This window comes from Hyaena hyaena, unplaced genomic scaffold (assembly GCF_003009895.1).
Source record: "Hyaena hyaena isolate Hyena2069 unplaced genomic scaffold, ASM300989v1 scaffold_143, whole genome shotgun sequence".
Lineage (NCBI taxonomy): Eukaryota > Metazoa > Chordata > Mammalia > Carnivora > Hyaenidae > Hyaena > Hyaena hyaena.
In genome coordinates, this window is record NW_024080775.1 from 3,197,286 (window position 1) to 3,217,141 (window position 19,856).

A 19,856-nucleotide genomic window follows, 5' to 3' on the forward strand; every position below is an offset into this window, starting at 1 on the left:
AGGAATGATTTTTCTATAATTTCTTTTGGTGTCAGTTTCTGTGATATTTGAGCTGCAACAAGTTATATGACTTCTGAGCTTGGTGTTGAATAACATTGTTCAGTAAATATTTTTTATTTACCTAGGAATTATGGAAGGATACCACATACTAAAAGAAATATGAAGCAGCAGCTTTGAAGCCTGAACAAGGGAAATTGACTGCCCCAACGCAACTCAGCTTAAGTCAGCCTCATCGAACCGGATCCAACACTCCCTGGGTTTGCTATAGCTCTCTGATCCTTAGAATCTTCTTCAACTCCAGCTAGAATGCCGTTTCAGGCATTTCGCAGATTTGTCCAAAAGCTGGTACACAGACGTCCACCGGAGAAAGAAATATTTGAGATTTCCTTTGACAGAAGATTGAACGTTCTTGATTTAGTGGCCCTGGGTGTGGGTCGCACTGTAGGTGCAGGTGTGTACGTCCTGGCTAGTGAAGTGGTCAGTAATCAAGCAGGACCATCCACTGTGATCTGCTTTTTGGTGGCTGGCCTGTCTTCTGTGCTGGCTGGACTGTGCTATGCTGAGATTAGTGCTCAGGTTCCCCATTCTGGCTCCTCATATCTCTACACCTATGTCATTATTGGTGAACTCTGGGCTTTCATCACTGGCTGGAACCTCATCCTGTCCTTTATTGCTGATACAGTCATTTATATCACGACCTGGGTCTTAACCTTTGACAACCTGCTTGGGAACCAGATGTCTCAGAGCCTGCATGAAAGCATCTCTCAGCATGTTCCCCAAGTCCTTGCAGACAATCTAGTCTACTTTTCTGTGGCCCTTCTGTTGTTACTTAGAGAAATTGAATATTTGAATTTTTATGAGTTATTCGCCCTTTCCAAAGTGTTCACATTGGTGAGAATTTTGTTTCTCAGTTTCGTTATCATTTCTGGCTTCATTAAGGGGGACCTGCACAACTGGAAGCTCACAGTAGAGGACTACACAATGGCTGGACTCAATGACACCTCTAGCTTGGGCCCTCTGGGCTCTGGAGGGTTTGTGCCTTTTGGCTTTGGGGGAATTCTCCGTGGAGCAGCTACCTGTTTCTATACATTTATAGGTTTCAGCATTATTGTTACCAGAGTGAAAGAAGTCCGGAATCCCCAGCGTTCTATCCCCCTGGGCATTGTGATTTCACTGTTCATCTGCTTTGTGGTGTATTTTGGTGTCTTTTCCGCACTTACACTTATGGTGCCTTACTACAAGCTTCAACCTGGGAGCATCTTGTCTGAGGCATTTCTCCACATTGGCTGGGCCCCTGCTTACTATGTTGTGGGTTTTGGATATTTCTGTAGTGTTTGTGGCATTTTCGTGGGCTTTATGACCCCCGTACATTGGATGACATACATGATGGCAGAGGATGGCCTCCTGTTCCCTGTCTTTTCCAGGATCTATACCAGAATATACCCCCGCTTCGTGGCCACCATGGTATTTACGATTATTGCAGCAATCATGACATTCTTCTTTGGAGTCACTGATCTTGTGGACCTCAGGTCAATTGGAACGCTGATATCTTATTCTCTGGTTGCTTTTTGTGTTCTCATCCTCAGGTATCAACCTGAGAGGAAAAATGGAGGACATGAAGTAGAAGTGCAGCAGCAGAATAGACTTGCAGCAGAGAGGCTGACTCTACAGGGACTATTTTTTCCAGGCAGCTCCACCCCCACTGTGCTCTCCGGCCAGGTTGTCTATGTGTGTTCCTCACTGCTTGCTTTGCTGCTTACTTTTCTGTGCCTGGTGCTGGCCCAGCGGCCAGCTCTGCTTTCTGGGGACCCAGTGTGGATTTCAGTGACTGTGCTGCTCCTGGTGCTCATCACAGGGCTCACTGGGGTCATCTGGAGACAGCCACAGAGGCCCAGTCCCCCTCACTTTAAAGTTCCTGGTCTGCCTCTCCTCCCACTACTGAGCATCTTCATGAATGTTTGCCTTATGATGCAGATGACGGCTGCCACCTGGGCCCGATTTGGTGTCTGGATGCTGATTGGATTTGCTATCTACTTCGCCTGTGGGATCCAGCACAACCTGGTTGCTAACCCCACTTAAGTTAGTGCCCAAACTGTAGAACTTGAACTCAGCAGTGCCAGTACATATTTATTTGACATCATCACACCTGAATGCAGTAGGGTCTCCTTGCACAGTAATGGAAAGTACTCCTGAGTTCATGGAAAGGTAGGCCTCCCATGGGATATTGGTGGGGGAAACACTAAAAGAGCTGGGTATTTATGGTGAAGTAAAGGATACATGTTTGATCTCATCCCTGTCCTTTGATTCCTTTTACTTGTCTCCTTTTCAGTTGTGTCAGTAGCTGCTTTTTTGCTTTAAAAATTGCTTTTAAAGAAAGTTGTAAAAGTGTTTTCCTTTCTTGGTTAAATATCTACTAGTAGCCAGGGGGTAGGGAGTTCAGTCAGTACAGCTGACTTTTGATCTCAGTGTGGTGTGAGCCCATTTTGCATATAGAGATTACATAAGAAAATATCCAGTAGCAGGATTACTGGCTTATAGGATAATTCCTTTTTTAAAATTTTTGAGGAACCTCCATACTGTTTTCCATAGTGGCTGCACCAATTGACATTCCCACCAAAAGTGCATGAGGGTTCCTTTTTTTTTCACATCCTTGCCAACATATGTTTTCTGGTCTTTTTTATTTTAGCCATCCTGACTGGTATAAAATGATATTTGGTGATGTGATTTTAATTTGTATTTTCCTGATGATTAGTGATGCTAAACATCTTTTCATGAGTCTGTTGACCATCTATATTTCTTCTTTGGAAAAATATCTATGCAGGTTCCCTGTCCATTTTTAATTGGATTATTTGTTTTATTGGTATTGAGTTGTATAAGTTCTTTTTGTATTTTGGGTATTAATCCCTTATTGAGTATATCATTTGGAAATATCTTCTCCCATTCAGTAGGTCACCTTTTTGTTTTGTTGATGGTTTCCTTTACTGTGCAAAAGCTTCTTGGTTATGTTAATTTGAAAAGATATGTGCACCCCTATGTTTATTGTAACATTATTTACAATAGTCAGGACATGGAAGCAAACCCAAGTGTCCATCGGTAGATGAGTCGATAAAGAAAATATGACATGTGTATACATAATGGACTATTACTCAGCCATACACAAAATGGAATCGTGGCACTTGTAATAACATGGATGAACTGGGTGAATATAATGCTAATTGAAATATGTCAGTCTGAGAAAGACAAATACCATATATTTTTGCCCTTATGTGGAATAAAGAAATAAAACAAACTAAAAAGAAAGAAAAAAGACAGACAAGCAAAAACAAAAAACACACAAAAACAAAACAACAAAGACACTGTCCCAGATGCCTAGATACAGGGAACAAATGGGTGGTTTCCAAAGGGGAGATGGGAAGAGGGATGGGTGATTTAGATAAAGGGAATTAAGAGTATACTTATGTTAATATCTTAATGAGCACGGAAAAATGTGTGGAATTTTTAATCATTATATTGTATATCTGAGAGTACTATAACAACATTGTATTCAATAAATAAAAGAAACTAGAGGGGAAAAAAAACCAAAAAAAAAAAAAAAGATAAAAAGTGTCCCCTACTTTTAAGGAGCTCATATTGTAATATAAGGGATGAAACATAGCTGTAACACAAAGTAGAAAGTGTTATCATAAGGAATATGCAAATAAAGTGTCCTAGGAATTCAGAGTGGAGAAGATCATCTGTTGCTGACACAGTGGTGAGTGTTGTGATATCAGGGAAGACTTTGTAAAGGAATGCCATTTGAGTTCTCTCTCTCCAGGGACAGATAGGATTTTGCCACACATGGACAGCAGGGAGAGACTGTAGGTAGAGTGAACACCACAAAGAAAAGCAAAGGAAAATGAAGCAGTGTTTAGAGCACACTGAACATGGCATTTCACTTGGGCCTTGGCTGTGAGAAGGGCCAATAGAACATGCACAGGTGTATTGGAGCCAGAGCTTACCTATGAGCACAAAGCATTTTGGCTTCGAACCTGTACTGAAAATCCCTAAAGCTGGTTCTTCGGCTTGCTGATATCTGCATTTTTGGACTTCAAAATGAACAGAAAAGTGAACAGCTGAGAGCCAGATGTCCTGGGTTCAGTCTTGTTTCTACCACTAACGAGCAATATGACCTTGAGCAAGTCAGTCAGTGCCTTAGATGCTCTGCTTATTTATGTGCAACATGAGAGGTCAGAACCAATGATTTCGAATGTTCTTTTTACATAAAAAATTCTAGGATATCCTCTGATTCTTATGTCCTGTTATTATCTTAACTAGTTCTCTCTCATATGCATAACTGCATATGACTTGAACCCACTTTTTACTACAATTGTTGGAACTGTAGAGTTACAATAAATCACAGCCCGTTTCCCCCTACTATGTTTGGAACCAATTGATAATCAACATGTAGAGAGAGATGATTAAATCATTAGCTGTAGATCTGCAGTTTAATTGGTTTGCTAATCCTGCATCATTAAATTAGATTTAATCCTCATTGCAAGTGGTGCTGACACCACCTACCCTCCATCACTGGAGAGAGTCTAATTTTATTAGATTTTCTCCTGTATGAGGAGGTTGGAATGAAGACGTTCTGGGCAGATTGGTTCTGGTTCTGGTACAAAAAGAAAACCAACAAAAACTGGGGCAGAGCTGGACATATTCAATCCTGTCTCTTCAACTCACTAATCAACAGTGAGCAGGGATGGTGGATAGCAGCCAGGAATAGTACTCTGCTCAGTGCTGCTCAAATTTCAAAGCATGTCACCTCACCTGGAGGGCCTGTGAAAACAATTGCTGGGCCCCATCCCAGATTTTGGAATTCAGTAGGTCTGGATGGGGCCAAGGACTTGTACTTCTAACAAGCTCCCAGGTGATGCTGCAACTGCTCCAGGGACCTCACATAGAAAACCAAAGCTCCAGCTGATACCCTTACATATGTAAAGATGAAGTGAGGAAAACAGGGGTGCCCTTTGGGCACTTACCTTCATTTAATGAAACACTTAGATTAAAATACCACGTTAATCCTTTCACAGTGGGGAAATCATAGTGAATGATTTCACAATGAATGTGTCTATCAAATCACCACAATGCACACTTTAATACCTTACAATTTTATATATCAATTATACCTCAATAAAGCTGAAATTAAAAAAAAATACCACAGTCGTTTGAGTGTCTTTATTTTCTTCAGTTTGTTTCTGATTGTAGATCAGAGGTAAGGAGTGTATCTTGTTTACTCCCTCAGAGCATCCATCTGGGACCAGGCACATAATGAGTATTTAACAAATTCCTGTTAAATTGAATTGAACGTTCCACATTTCTTCCACATACAGAACCTCTTCTTCCTTTCAGGCTAGCACTGTGTTACTCTTTTAACTATCTTCTGGGAGAATTCTTCTGCAAGAATTGACAAACAGCATTTCTCCCCACCAGAATTATATCTAGAACTGTATCTGGTTCTGTACCTAGCATCTAGAACTGTACCCAGGCACTTCTAGTTTTGCCTTTGTGTGGCTCTGCCTGAGTTCTGGTGATTGCCCTGTCTGTTCCATCAGAGTGGAGTCTTGTGCAGGACAAGGAGTAGGTTCTCTACTCCCTCTACACCCAACAGTAAGAACAGTATTGTTCATTCAAAGAGCAACAGGAGAAATACAGTCCTGAGGCAGGAGAATGCCTGACATGACCTCCTTTAGTCTCACTGCATCTATTCCCATGGGTTGTAGGGAGGGTTGAAGTAGCAAATTGATAGAAGGCCCAACCAGCTCTGACTCCATGGAATCCATGAAGATGAGACTGCCTCCAGTTGGGCACAACAGGCATCTTTCTTGAGGCAGTCAGAGTTTTATGGTTGGTATAGAGGGCCAGTGATTTTCCATTGTATTTATGTATGGGGACTGCCCTGGGAGGGAGGAATATGAAGATACTTTTACTTGTGGAATTTCTCATCTTCCCAATGGGGAGTAGGAGGCTCTAGGGATGCCTGCTAGAGGCAGGATTACCATATACTTACCAAAGGTTTTAGATGGGTTTTTGTTTTTGGTTTTTGTTTTTTTTTTTTTTGAGAGACTGGTGCAAAAACCTCATGAGAGCATCTAAGATTCTTTTGGGAGAGAGAACTTATACCCCAAATGGGGAGAAACACAAACTGAAATAGGAAGAGTTAGTAAAAGGAAAGGGATTGAGACATCATTCCTTTGGAAGGAAAGTCTGAGTAGAAACTAAGAAAGAGGCATTGGTCAAGAGATACTTTGGGAAATAAAAAAGGGACAGGTGAGTTGGAAAAGAAATGAGACAGTAATCTGGGCTACACAGACCTTTAAGTGTCATGAAAGAATGAGAATATTATGAGGGATGTGTGTTTTCACACTTGAAAGGAATTTATGAGCCAGATTTGTGTTGTGTATTGTGCCATGGAGTGAGATTCCTGAATCAGGAAGGGATGAGATATGACTATCATTACGATCTATAGAATAGCAGTTAGAGCACCTGCTCCAGTCACCTACATCCTTGTTCTTCAAACTGTGGTCCATGGACCAGTAGCATGGGTGTCATCTGGGAGTCTGTTAGAAATGCAGAATCTTAGGGGCACCTGGGTGGCTCAGTGAGTTAAGCATCCTACTCTTGTTCTTAGCTCTGGTTTTCATTTCAGGGTTGTGAGTCCAAGCCTTGCATTGGGCTTTGTGCTGAGTGCGAAAGCTACAAAGAAAAAAAAAAAGGAGAAAAAGACAAGAAAAGAAATGCAGAATCTTAGACCCCAACCAAGACCTACTGATTCAGAACCTGCATTTTAAACAAGCTCCCAAGTGATCTGTATGATCAGGTTTGAGAAGCATTGACTTTAGATCAAGGATGATAGGTGTCTGGCCTCAGAGGAGCACTATGGAAAGTCTGAAAACCTTAGAACTGGGAACACAAGAAGAAGGGCCTAGGCTGGGGAAATCAAATTTGGGGAAGATGGAGATGTGTGTGCCTTGGCTGCCCTCCTATACCCAAGCTACCCACATCAGTCGCTGTGTTAGGATTTAGCACTCCACCCACTATGGGAAAGTGACTGCTATGCCCATGCTGGAGTCTGCCTGGTCCTCGGGGGCTCCCCTGGGGCAAGCATTCTGTAGGCCAGGTCTGCTGCCAATTCTGTTTCCCCTACTTCATGTGATGACCTGAAAGGGACTGGAGAGGACATAGTAGTCATGCCCCACCTCAGTGCTGTACTCCCTATTAATCGAATGAGTAATAACATGATGATACTATTTGAGGAGATTATAGAGGTTAGGGGGATCAAATAGGAGTTCTTAACTATCTGTCCTAGATATTAGGGATAATTTCATCTATCAAAAAGCTTTAAGGAGAGACCAGACGACTGCATAAGGGGTTCTATCATGTTAGGGAACAAATTAATGCTTTTCAAAAATGTTTTTGTTTTAATTTATTTCTGAGAGAAAGAGAAAGCATGAGCAGGGGAGGGTCAGAGAGAGAGAGGGAGACACAGAATCTGAATCAGGCTCCAGGCTCTGAGCTAGCTCAGCACAGAGCCCAAGAAGAGGCTGTAACCCGTGAATCGTGAGATCATGACTTGAGCTGAAGTCAGATGCTTAACCCACAGAGCCACCCAGGAGCCCCTGTTAATGCTTTTTAAGAAGTCTTTTGATGATTTTTAATGGGCCAATATTAAAATATATGAGACCTATATTTCCAGAGACCTGTACATTGGCAATAAAACAATGTTACGAGGTGGGCATTTGAGAATTTTCTTCAGTGTTTGAGCGTTTGTGTACTTCATCTTCAATCAGAATTGGTGATAAAGAGAGGCCAATATGAAGAAAAACTGATTGATATTGAGCATGAGGTCGAATTTTCTGAGATTTAAGGGTGATTAGGGGAGGTGGGAGGGTGCAGGCCCTCTGGCCATGAGCATGATTTGGAATACCTCAGGTGGACTCCTGCCCAGAAACAGGGAAATTTGCAAAACAAATGATCAAAATGTTTTTTTATCCCAGGAACTCTTCAGCCAACTCCTGAAATGGAAGGCTGGTGCAGATGTGGTATGTATAGAAGGTGGTGATGTATGGGGATGATGAATGACAAGAGGAAAAAAAATCTTAATAGAGGTCTGAAATCTGGTAAAACTTAAAACAGGGCTTGGATTACAGAGAATAAGTACATGTTAGGGCTCAAATAACAGTTTCAGGTTTCCATGTCATGTCTCTCCCTCTGTATTTGTCTTGTCTCATTGATGAGATTTAAAAACCTCCTAAGGAAAAAGAACATCTCTTTTATGCATTACTTCTTTATATCTCCAATGTCCCCAAAATGATAATAATAATAGCTACCATTTACTGAAAACTATGCCCTATATTTTGTTCCAAACACTTTTCATACTCACCTATTTTTAAATGATTATTTATTTGAGAGAGAGAGAGAGAGAGAGAGAGAGAGAGAGAGAACACGGGAGGGGCAGAAAGAGATGGAGACACAGAATCCAAAGCAGGCTCCATGCTCTAAGCTGTCAACACAGAGCCTGAGGGCTCTGAGCCTGGGGTTAGAACCAATGCACTGTGAAATCATGACCTGAGCTGAAGTCAGATGCTCAACCGAATGAGCTAACAGGTGCCCCCATAATCACCTATTTAATACAGAAGTGTATGAGTTGAGTAGTTTTATATTCATTTTACAAAAATTGAAGCTAAGGCTCAGAGAGGTCAAGTCATTTGTGTAAAGTGAGTAGTGAAAGTAGGATTTGTCCCAAGTTGAAGCAAAGCTGGTGCCTCTAATCTCTGAGCTATATTCTGTATTGAGTAGCCACTCAGCAAGGGGGAAATGATCACTGAAACTTGTTGGCATAGAGGTAATTGAAAGGTAGTGCATAACTTCAAATAGTAAATAATGAAAAAACAATTTTTTTAATCGAGTGTAGTTGGAGAAACACTTAGTGACACATGCAAGCTTCTACTAAGACATTCTCTCATTTACCCTCATTGGGCCCCAACCTGCAGTCAGGAGCTCAGAAAAGGGGAGAGACTGGGTACATACATTCATAAAGCACAACATTGAAAGTCATATATATGTGTCTATTCTCTGGACATATGTGTTTGAATTTGAGTGGAAATATACACCAAGGACTGAGGTACATTTATCTCAGCAGTCTATAAACAAGCATATTTGTTAGACTTCTTGTGTGTGTGTGTGTGTGTGTGTGTGTGTGTGAGCGCGCGCGTGCGCGCACGCGTGTACACAAATCTTAAAGAAGTTTAACGAGCTGTCAGGAAGTGGCTGCCTTCCACTCCTAGCCATGGTTGGTGTGTTTACACCAAACCCTGATATTTATTTTTCGTCGCCTCTCAAGGGAACATCAATGAGTTTTCTTTCTGGGAAGTTTATGGCTAAGATGCCAGGCTACTCATAGGAGCCCCTATAAATCTGCTACAAGCAAAAGAGGTTTGCATAGAAGGAGAAACAGTGACCACAGTGCAATCCCCTCCTGTTTTTTTACTTTCTGCCCAAATACACAGCCGCTCTTGTATGCACACCACCCACATAACCAGCTCTCCTCTCCTAGAACCCACTCATGGAAGGTACTAAGAGAAGTCATTTTGTCTCTAAGTGGAACTCTCTGCTTAAGCCATCCCAGAAAGAGGAGGATTGAAATTATGCTAATTAAGGAATCTAGGGTTGAGGTTGTGAGAAACTGGTCATTTCTGCAACTAATTTAATAAAAAAGCAATAGGGTCTGACAGAAGCAAGGTTGGTGATAGGGGTTAAATGTCTCTGTTTACATCTTTAGAAAACCTGAAGCCAAGCTCCTGGAAACAGGAGGTGGGATGACCTGCAAGTGGCTTGAAAGTAGACTCAGTCAGGCTACAGATTAAAAAAAAAAAAAAAAAAGTGGGGGGCATGGGGATAAGTTATGTTGTGGGTGGGTAGGAGCAGACTGCAATTCTTTATGGTGGAATAAGGTAGGTCTTGCTATAAATGCGCTATTACACCAAATGCAAGGAAGGGAGTAACTACGTGATTATCTGGGGTAGAAGTGCTGCAGTTATAGGAGACAGCAAGTACAAAAGCCCTGAGGTAGGATCTTTCCTGGTATGTTAGGCAGTCAGAATGGTTAGGAGACCAGTGGCTAGAGAATGGTGAGTGAGAAGGCAGAGAAACAGAGGCTGAGAAGTAGCTGGGTCTGTGACCAATACTGTAGGACTTTGTAGGCCATTGTAAATGCACACTTTGGCTTTATACTCTGAATCAAAAGGAAACCAATGAGAAGTTTTGAGCAGAGGAATGATATGACATTTTTAACAGATATATGTGTGTAGCCTTGACAATTATACCGCATATTTTGACTGTTTTTAAAATGTACATAAATAGCATTGTATTATACACCTCATCCCGCTTTTATTTTTCCCATCTAATATTGTTTCTGAGATCTACCCAAGTTGCTCTCTATAAATCTACTGCATTATTTCTGACTGCCATGTAATATTTCATTGTGCACATACAACACATTTTACTTATATATTTCTCTAGTAACAGACACAGGCATAGCTTCCACCTTCTGCTACCACAAATAGTCCTGGGATGACCATGCTCATAAGGGCCTACTTATGGACTCGGGAGAGAGATTCCGTGGGGTGTTTACCTTGAAGAGGGACTGTAGGGTGGGAGGGTGTGTGCATACTTTTTTTTTATTTAATAGTTTATTGTCAAGTTGGTTTCCATATAACACCCAGTGCTCATCCCCACAAGTGCCCTCCTCCATGCCCATCACTCCCTTTCCCCTCCCCTCCATCTGCCCTCAGTTTGTTCTCAGCATTCAAGAGTCTCTCATGGTTTGCTTCCCTCCCTCTCCCCCCACTTCCCCCCTTCTTCTCCCCCGTGGTCCTCCGTAAAGTTCCTCCTCATCCTCCTATACGTGCAAACATATGATATTTGTCCTTCTCTGCCTGATTTATTTTGCCCAGCATAATACCCTCAGGCTCCATCCGTGTGGCTATACATAATAAATATATCTGTGATCCATGTTGTCCAATATGTCATTCAAGTGCATGGTTTCTTTAGTAAATTTCTGTCTAGTTGATCTATCCATTGTTGTAAGTGGAGTATTAAAATTCCCTGCTATTAGCACATTCTTATCTGTAGGATTGTTTCTGTTTGTGGTTAATTGTATTAAATATTTGGGTGCTCCCATATTCGGTGCGTAGACATTTATAATTGTTAGTTCTTCCTGATGGATAGACCCTGTAATTATTATATAATGCCCTTATTCATCCCTTGTTATTGTCTTTAATTGAAAGTCCAGTTTGTCTGATATAAGTATAGCTACTCCGGCTTTCTTTTGACTTCCCGTAGCATGATAGATATTTCTCCATTCCCCTTACTTTTAATCTGAAGGTGTCTTCCAGTCTAAAATGCATTTCTTGTAGACAGCAAATAGATGGATTTTGTTTTTTTTATCCATTCTGCTACCCATGTCTTTTGATTGGAGCATTCAGCCCATTTACATTCAGTGTTATTATTGAATTATGTGGGTTTAGAGTCATTGTGTCCTTTGTGGAGTTCATGCTTGTGGTGGTGTCTCTGGTATCTTGCGTTCCTTGCAAATTTTCCCTCAGAGTCCCCCTCAGGATTTCTGGTAGGGCTGGTTTAGTGGTCACAAATTCTATCATTTTTTTGTTATTTGGAAAGACCTTTATCTCTCCTTCTATTCTGATTGACAGGCTTGCTGGATAGAGGATTCTTGGCTGCATATTTTTTCCGTTCATCACATTTGAAGATTTCCTGCCATTCCTTTCTGGCCTGCCAAGTTTTAGTAGATACGTCTGTAACGACTCTGATAGGTTTCCCTTTGTATTTTAGGACCCTTTTCTCCCTAGCTGCTTTTGAAATTCCCTCTTTGTCCTTATATTTTGCCAGTTTCACTATGACATGTCGTGCAGAAGATCGATTCAAGTTACGTCTGAGGGGAGTTCTCTGTGCCTCTTGAATTGCAACATCTACTTCCCTCCCTAGGATGGGGAATTCTCTGCCATAATTTGTCCCAGGCCTCCTTCAGCACTTTTCTCTCTCTCTTCCTCTTCTGGGATTCCTACGATATGGATATTGTTCCGTTTGATTGCATCGCTGAGCTCTCGAACTCTTCTCTCATGTTCTTGGATCAGTTTATTTCTCTTTTTCTCAGCTTCCTCTTTTTCTGTAATTGTGTCTTCTAAATCACTTATTCTCCTTTCTGCCTCTTCAATCCGTGCATTGAATGCCTCCATTTTATTATGTATCTCATTTATAGCATTTTTAATTTATCATAACTATTTTTGAGTTCCATAGTGTTTGTAGCAATAGTTTCTCTGATGTCTTTCATGCTTTTTTCAAGTCCAGCGATTAATTTTATGACTATTGTTCTAAATTCTTGTTCAGTTATGTTGCTTATATCTGTTTTGAGCAGTTCTTTAGCTGTCAGTTCTTCCTGGGTTTTCTTTGGAGGAGAGTTGTTGCGTTTCATTGTTTTGGTTAGTTTTCTATCTCTTGTTAATTTTAAAAGCTTGTCGTACACTCTGCCCCTGCGAGTTCTGCTGTATTAAAGAGCAGAGTCAAACAGGCTCTTTGACTGTTCAAGGCCTGTCCATTAAGGAGGTATTCTTTGAATGGTGTCTCTTGGCTTCTCTTGTTAGAGTTTGGTTATTTTCTTTCACTACTGGTAGTGGTATATGGGACTCTCCATCATGTGTACTTTGGCTGGTTTCTTGAGGTAGCCCTGGAAAAAATAAACAGACAACCACACAGGGAACAAAGGCATACAAACACACAGACAAAACCAATAAACAGGCAAACCCAGGCTCAGGTAAAAACAACAACAACAACAACAACAACAACAACAACACAGCTCTCTGGAGGGGATGGGTGTGGTTTGGTGTAGGCGGGTCTCCCCTCCACTGTGTCAGCTGGCAGCTCCCTGAGACCCCACCTTGGTGGTTGTGGAGTGAAAAATGGAGTCACCCCAGTGCCTTTTCAACCAAGCATTGCAAATCACTCCCTTGGGTCTGATCCCCCTGTGCTGAGGATGTAGCCAAGGTGGGCTGAGTTCTATGCCCCACCTCCTTTCCAGGTCCCAGTCCATGAGCATTGTTTATACTGCCCAAAACAGTCCTGCAGGTCGCTGCTTCCCTGCTGCTATGGGTTGAGTGGGGGCAGGGGGAAGTGTCGCAGCCTCAGATGCGCCAGGGTCATGCAGCCATACAACCTGTGATCTGAAGCCTCCGAGCCCGTCTGCGGGGAATATAGCAGCTTTAGGCACGCTGCAGCCTCCACCGCTCGCCAAGGTGTATGCATTCTTAATTGCACTAATACTGTGCTTCAGGACGGTGGTCCCAGCTACACTCCCACCCACAGTGCATGATAGTTTGTATCTTCTCATCAAATTCTTATGTTAATTCAGTAAAGGAAGTCAAGTAAGGTTTCTTCTGGATGAGGAAATGGAGGCTTAGAGGGATTAAGCTAGTAACCCCGTTTATATAGTCAAGTGAAAGAGCAGGGCACCCCAGCACTACCAGTTACAGAAGGACACACACACAGTGGCTCATGACATCCTTATCCCCTTCCTTTCTCCAGTCCCTGGGGTCTTGTCTTCCATCACCTCCAAAAGCCTAGTAGGATTTGGGGAGGTGGGGTTGGGTATGCTCACTGGGACCTAGGAGCAAATTACCAGACAATTGCTCCTTTTGCCTTGGAAGGGCGTGTGTGTGTGTGTGTGTGTGTGTGTGTGTGTGTGTGTTCTCCTTGCTTCACTTCTTCCCTAATCTCACCACCCCATCCACCCAACCCTGCCCTCTTTGAGGCTGACTCCTACTTCTGCACTGAGCACTGCCTCTAACCCTGAGTTCCTCTATTTGCCTGTCTCATATCTCTCCCAGAGGGCCTCTCCCTCCATCCTGCTTTTAGTCCTTTTGCTTGGACTTTATCTTTCCTCCCCATGTAACCGCATGTCCTAGACCCTATAGCCCTGTTCCTCAGCATCATAGCATTTCTGCTCTGTCTACACCCGCCTTGGACTCCCCCTACATGTCTTCCTTCTGCTCTCCCTTGCTCTGTCCCAGGCTGCTGCCACCTCCCATTTCCTGTCTAGGCCCTCTGTCTGTTTCTGCCTGGGTTATTTTTCAGACTGGCTCTTCTCTAGATGGATTTTGGGTTGGTTGCTGAGCTTCCACACCCCCTTCCATGGGGGTTCTTCTGGCCCCTCCAGAGTTCCAAGTTGGCCTGATTCCTCCTTCTCCTTCATGTTGTGAAGCTGAGGCCATTGCCTTCTGGCTCCCAGTCTCTGCCAGGACTCCACTGGGTGTGTCTGTGTTGGGGTTGGGGGGGGAGGCTATGGTGAAGCAGGAGATCTTGGGCTGAGCTGGAATCCCAACCCTGTTCCTCACCAAGTAGCCTTTTCACCTGGATTCATTCACCTGTAAAAGGTAAGAAATAATTGCAGGGGCTGCAGGAAATAATTCACAGGACGGTAGTGAGAATTAGCACTGTGGTATGGGCATATAGTGTGCCCTCAATCCATATTAGCTCTCGTTTGCCCTTCCTCAATCTGCTTCCCTTTCTCCTTAGCCTGGAGTCCAAAAAAAGCTTAGAAGAGAGAAGAACCAAAGGAATAGACAGTATAAGCCAAATCCAATTGAATATCAGGAATCTCATATGGTTCAGCCTAACAAATGCTCTAAGCTCTGAACACAAGAATTGCCTGTGAGTATGAAAGAGAAGGGAGGATAGAGACTAGACTGAAGCACAGAACACAGGAAACCATGTGAATTGTGCCCTGGACAGAGCAAATTCAAACCCAGGGAGGATGGGGGCTGCTCAAATTTGAGCTTGCATTCAACCTGCAGTGGCAGCAATGGCTCCCCTCTGTCCTTGCAGTCATGGGTCTGTGTCTGCTGGGGCTACAGAGGGTGTGGGAGTCCAGCTCTCCCAATACTTTTACCTCCAGACAGGACCTGGACTCCTGGAGCCTTATATCCGCATCCTCCTCTCCCCTCTGTGCATGTCAGGTGTGCATATGCGTGTGCGTGTGCGTGTGCGTGTGTGTGCCCTGGAATCTCTAAAGGAAAGCACTGCCCCACTAGAGATGGATTCCCTCCAGCTGCCTGCCTCCCTGACACTAAACCTCACAGGGCAGTGTAGGCTCAGATGATGTCCCTCCTTGGGTTTCTTTCTCAGTTCCTGTCTTTCTTCAAGGGAGCAGGATCAGTAAGTCATATACTTTACCTTCTGTGTGTTCTGGGCACCGAGGGGAGACCCAGAGGGAGGAGCAGGGGCCTGTGCTGCAAGAGGTCCTGGACTGCAGGTAAAGTGAGGCTGAGACCTAACACAGGGAGCACAAGTATTCTGGGCATTCTCTTCCAAATGTTTGTGAGATCAGTTGGTCAGGGTTTTACCCTGGGTCTGAGAGGAGCTGGGGGAGCTAGTCTTTGCAGAGACCCAAGAAAGCCTGGGAAAAAGAATGTCTTCATATATTTGGATGGTTGCTTCTTCACTATTCCCTTGAAACGTATATTTAAGCGTGTCGACTGACCTCAGTGTCTCGATTTCTGCCTTGTTTCTTATTTTGGGAATTTCATATGTATATTTATGGAGACCCTTTAGTGAAAAGCCACTTGGAGGCTTCATTGTGACTGCAAAGAAGATGTCTGCATGCATGATCCCAAATTAATGGACAGTCACTAGTATCTTACTTTGCTTATTTTTTGCATGGTGCCTATTTAGCTCTCAATGCAAACATAGTCCTAGTCCTTACCCTCTCCTCCTTCTTCTCCATGTGATCCCTAACCAGTCTGTCCCCAGCACTTTCCCCAGAACGTATCAGTTTCCCTTGCCCATCTGCTTCTGTTTCTGCTACTTCTCAGTCCCAAATCCCTTTTCCTTTGGTTACGATTGGCTGCATTAATTCTGAAATATATAGTCCTGTTCCGTCTCTTGCCCTCCCTTCCATCTCTCTTCCTTGCTTCTCATCTCTGTCTTCCAGCCTCTTCCCCTGTCTCTGGCTCACACCTCTGCCCCCTCACCTCTTTCCTCCTCCCACCCCTCAAGGTTCAGACACTTCATGTGAAATCACCTTCCAGATCTCCACATTGTGTCCCTTCCTCCAGGAGAGAATAATGGCTCCAACTCTGTATCCTCTGATTCCCCCTCCACCCTCTCAGTCTTGGTCACTTCTTTTCCTTTCTTCTCCTTTTTTTTTTAAAAACTTAAAATGCTGCAAATAGATCTGCACAAAGGAGGGAGTGAAGGGTGGGGGACATGCAGGGGCCACAGCTTCTGTCCTGGGGGAAGGGGAAGAGAGGGAAAGACCAGGACTGGAGCCGAGGGCAAGAGGGATGGGGATGCCGTGGCTGTATTCCTCCCACTTCCTGGAAGCACCTATAGTTCCTGGGTCCTGCCCAGCTCACCGTGTATCCTACAATTCTGTCTCTTGTCCTGCCTCTGGCCCTAGTGAATCCTTCCTTTGCTCCCCCTGACTTTTTTACCCTGATAAATATTCTAATAGAATGATATTCAGGTCCTGACCCCAAACAAACCCATCTTATGAAGGTTCTACCTTTGCATTCCTTGCCTTTATATCTTCTCCAATCTCACATTTTCCTGTCTCTGAGACAGAACCTTGATTCCTCTTTTCTCCTATCTTCCTTCCCCCTGAAAAAGAAAAGCACCAACTCCCCAGGGAGAGGCAGCAGACAGGAGTGGGGGCTGATGGGGGAGGGCAGGGTCCATCAAGGAGAAGCTCACACATCTCTGGAAGGGCAGGGCTGGGGGAGGGTACAGGGAGGAGTGGGGTGAGGATGTTGGCCACTCCTGTCCTCAGCCACCCCTGCCCACTGTCCAGGGGCTTCAACACAACCAAGGGGACAGTTGTGTGGGGTCAGGTATGATAGGGAGGAGAGAGGAGCAGGAGAAACAAATAATAAAAACCCAGCAAATTCCCCTAAGAAAGATCTCTCCTCTCCTTCTGGAGTCTCCTCGGTTGGTAGGGGAAGACAGAGGTGGTGGTGGGAAGAGAGAGGGGAGGAGGAGACGATTCCAAGGGATTTTCCTTCACTTTCCACTCTCCCTGCCTCCAGATGGTAGCTCACCAGGGCTGGGAGGAAATTCTGAGAGCAACAGTGCCCTCTTGGGCTGACAGGGAGCCCCCAGCTGGGGAGGGGTGTGCCACCGCCATCCTCACTGCTGCTGTAGGACAGACCTCACCAGTACTGTGGTTGCAGAGCTCACAGACATGGTGATGGTCCTGGCAGTGCACCTTCCTGGGGTCCGAAATAGAAGCCTGTTGCCACACACATGGCATGACACCATCTCCTTGTGTTGACTATGTGCATCTGCAGTGGATCCTTTGGGCAAAAGCTGCCTCACATTGGCCACATTTGAAGGGCCATCTGTGGAGGGTACTTGTGGGGCATGACTGCTGCGGTGATCCTGAGGGAGAAGCTCTCCCACAGCAGGAGCAGCTGCAAGGCTTGTGCCCCACCCTATCCTGTCTGTGGCCTGTGTGCACGTGGTAGCTACAGTAGTCCTTGCACTTGCAGTGCTGCTGACACTCAGCCATGGGTAAGGCTCCTTGTCCGAAGCCACAGCTTGTCTAGGCTCTGGTGGCAGATGTCGCAGAGGCCTTGCCAAGCAAATCACAGGCATGCTTCTCCTGGATGCACTTTCCAGAGGCAGTCCTGGTCATGCTTGGCTCCCATGGCTCCTGTGGCTCCTGTGGACTCTGTCTCTAGTACCCATGTTTCCCCCTCCCCCACCAGCTCCTGAGGCTCAGAGGGACCATGGTGGGTGATGGGGTTTTAGAACCGTGGGAGTCCAGAGATGACGGCCAAGAAAGACTTTTTGAGACATCTTTGGTGCAGAAGAGGTGATTTTATCAAAGCACAGGGGCAGGACCCATGGGCAGGAAAAGCTGCCTGAGACCATGAGAAGAGTTGATTATATACTTGGGCGGTGGGGGAGGTAAAATCAAGAGGAATTTTCGAAAGGAAATTGGATATGCTGAAGAAGACTCACAGGATACTGGAGGCCTAGCTATTGTTAAGCTAAAGTTCCTTTTCCCTTAGCAAAGCATAAGATAGTAGGGGGTTCCTGGAGGAATGTTACACTCTGTCTGCCACAAATATTTGTCAGTGGGCTGTAGATTATAAGGAAATTTAATTTTATCTGCCTTTTCCTTCTGCCTTTGTTTCCCATAACAGTGGGAACTCCATACCACCTGGAGATACCCACTGACCTGGCCTGCCTTGACTCTAGTGTGGAATGCCTTGTGACTTGAGGTTGTAGCCACCCAGAACTCCTTGGTGCAATGGGCCACGTGTAGGGCCCCTTGCTCTTTGTCTTCTCCCAGACAGGTATGACCCAGGGCATGACAGCAGGGCTATGAAGGCTGTGCGTTGGCTGTGGTGATGATGGTGGCAGAGATAAGACTGTGGTCTGGGCAGCGGAGGCAGACACTGTTCAGGGCGGTGGGATCTTGGAGCCTCTGTGTCCAATACAGACGAGGTGGTTAAGCTAGGAGCTCAGCAGCAAGGGCAGTAGAAGTGGGGGACAGAATCTTGGACAACAGCAGGAAGCTGGAGCACGTCCACCTGGAGGGGCTTGGCCTGTGGGCTGTGGTCTGGCTGCAGGCCTTGTTGTGGTCTGCAATGGACTCTGGTAGCAGCCCTGAGAGGCAAAGAAGGTGGACTAGAACTCAGTCCCAAGTTGCAGGGGGTTCTGAGCAAGACCCTTTGGTGGGTGGAAAGAGATCATGAGGCTGCCCACCAGGGAAGTCCAGGCCCTACTGGGGAAGCGGTTGCAAGCAGCATGCTAGAGAATACAGGGAACATGGCCTCAGGCACTGAGGGGTCTCAAGGGCTCAGTGGGTTCCAGCGGCACAAGCCCTACAGGGCTTAGGCCCTGGGTGCCAACCCTGACCTGTCAGGCTGGGTCAAGCCTAAAGTATGGTCCTAGGACTCTCAGGATGCTTCAGCACCCCTATTGGGCTATGAGAGGTAAGAAATGAGGGTACCTGGGCCAAGTTTTTCATTACCTGACCTGGTTTTTCCCCAGCCCCTACCCTCTACCCAGCAGGTAGTGAATAGCACAGGGAGAAAGGGGAAGGATTGCTCTTGTGACCCGATACAAGGATAGACAGACTCTCCCCCTGCACTTGCCCTTCTTTCCCTCAAGCAGATGCACATCTGGGAAAAATCGCAACTTGAGGCAGGGAAAGAGAGCCTAGGACTATTGGAACAGATGCAGATGAAACCCCCAGATGCCCCTCCCCTGCTGTACTGTCCTGACAGCCATCCTTCCAATTCTTGCCTGTCTCCTTTGCCTTTAGGAATTTTGGCTCTGTAGTCCTGGCTGGGCCACTCATCCATAACCCAGCATAGCACCTGGAACAAAAGAGGTGCTCAGTTAGTGCCTTTGGTCCATGCCTACTTGAGAAGTGTTAGGGCAGGGTCAATATGATTTTTCGGGTTTCCTCCTTTACAGGTTCTTCCTGAGATTAGGAGCAATTCATTCTGCTCAGATTTCAGTGCTCTGTCTTTAGTATATTTAGTGTAGTCTCTGTCCGTTTAGGGACCTGCCACTACCCTTCACCTCCACCTCCACCCCAGTTTTTAAGGAACCTAATTTAGGGTCTACAGGAATCTTAGCACTATCAAGAGATGGCAGTGGTGTCCCTTTTCCTTGACACTGATGGTTTCTTGGGCCCATGAATTGTCCTCAGTCTCTAAGTGGACCCCACTTTCTGCATCTCTGAGAGGTCTTGCTTCTGTTTATATTAATATTCTGGGAAGGAGGAGGGATCTTCC

The 19,856-nt window shown here is 44.9% G+C and overlaps 1 protein-coding gene across 1 annotated transcript; it reads left to right on the plus strand.

Annotated features, from left to right (window-relative positions):
* Positions 1-306: 306 nt before the first annotated feature.
* Positions 307-2,290, plus strand: LOC120236004 (cationic amino acid transporter 3-like). The gene has a single exon (XM_039238589.1). It carries the CDS (start codon positions 307-309, stop codon positions 2,077-2,079), a length of 1,773 nt encoding a protein of 590 aa, XP_039094520.1. The 3' UTR covers positions 2,080-2,290.
* Positions 2,291-19,856: the final 17,566 nt, after the last annotated feature.

Bases quoted from the DNA above. Each gene is read 5' to 3' on its own strand.
- LOC120236004 (XM_039238589.1), top strand. From the start codon at position 307: ATGCCGTTTCAGGCATTTCGCAGATTTGTCCAAAAGCTGGTACACAGA.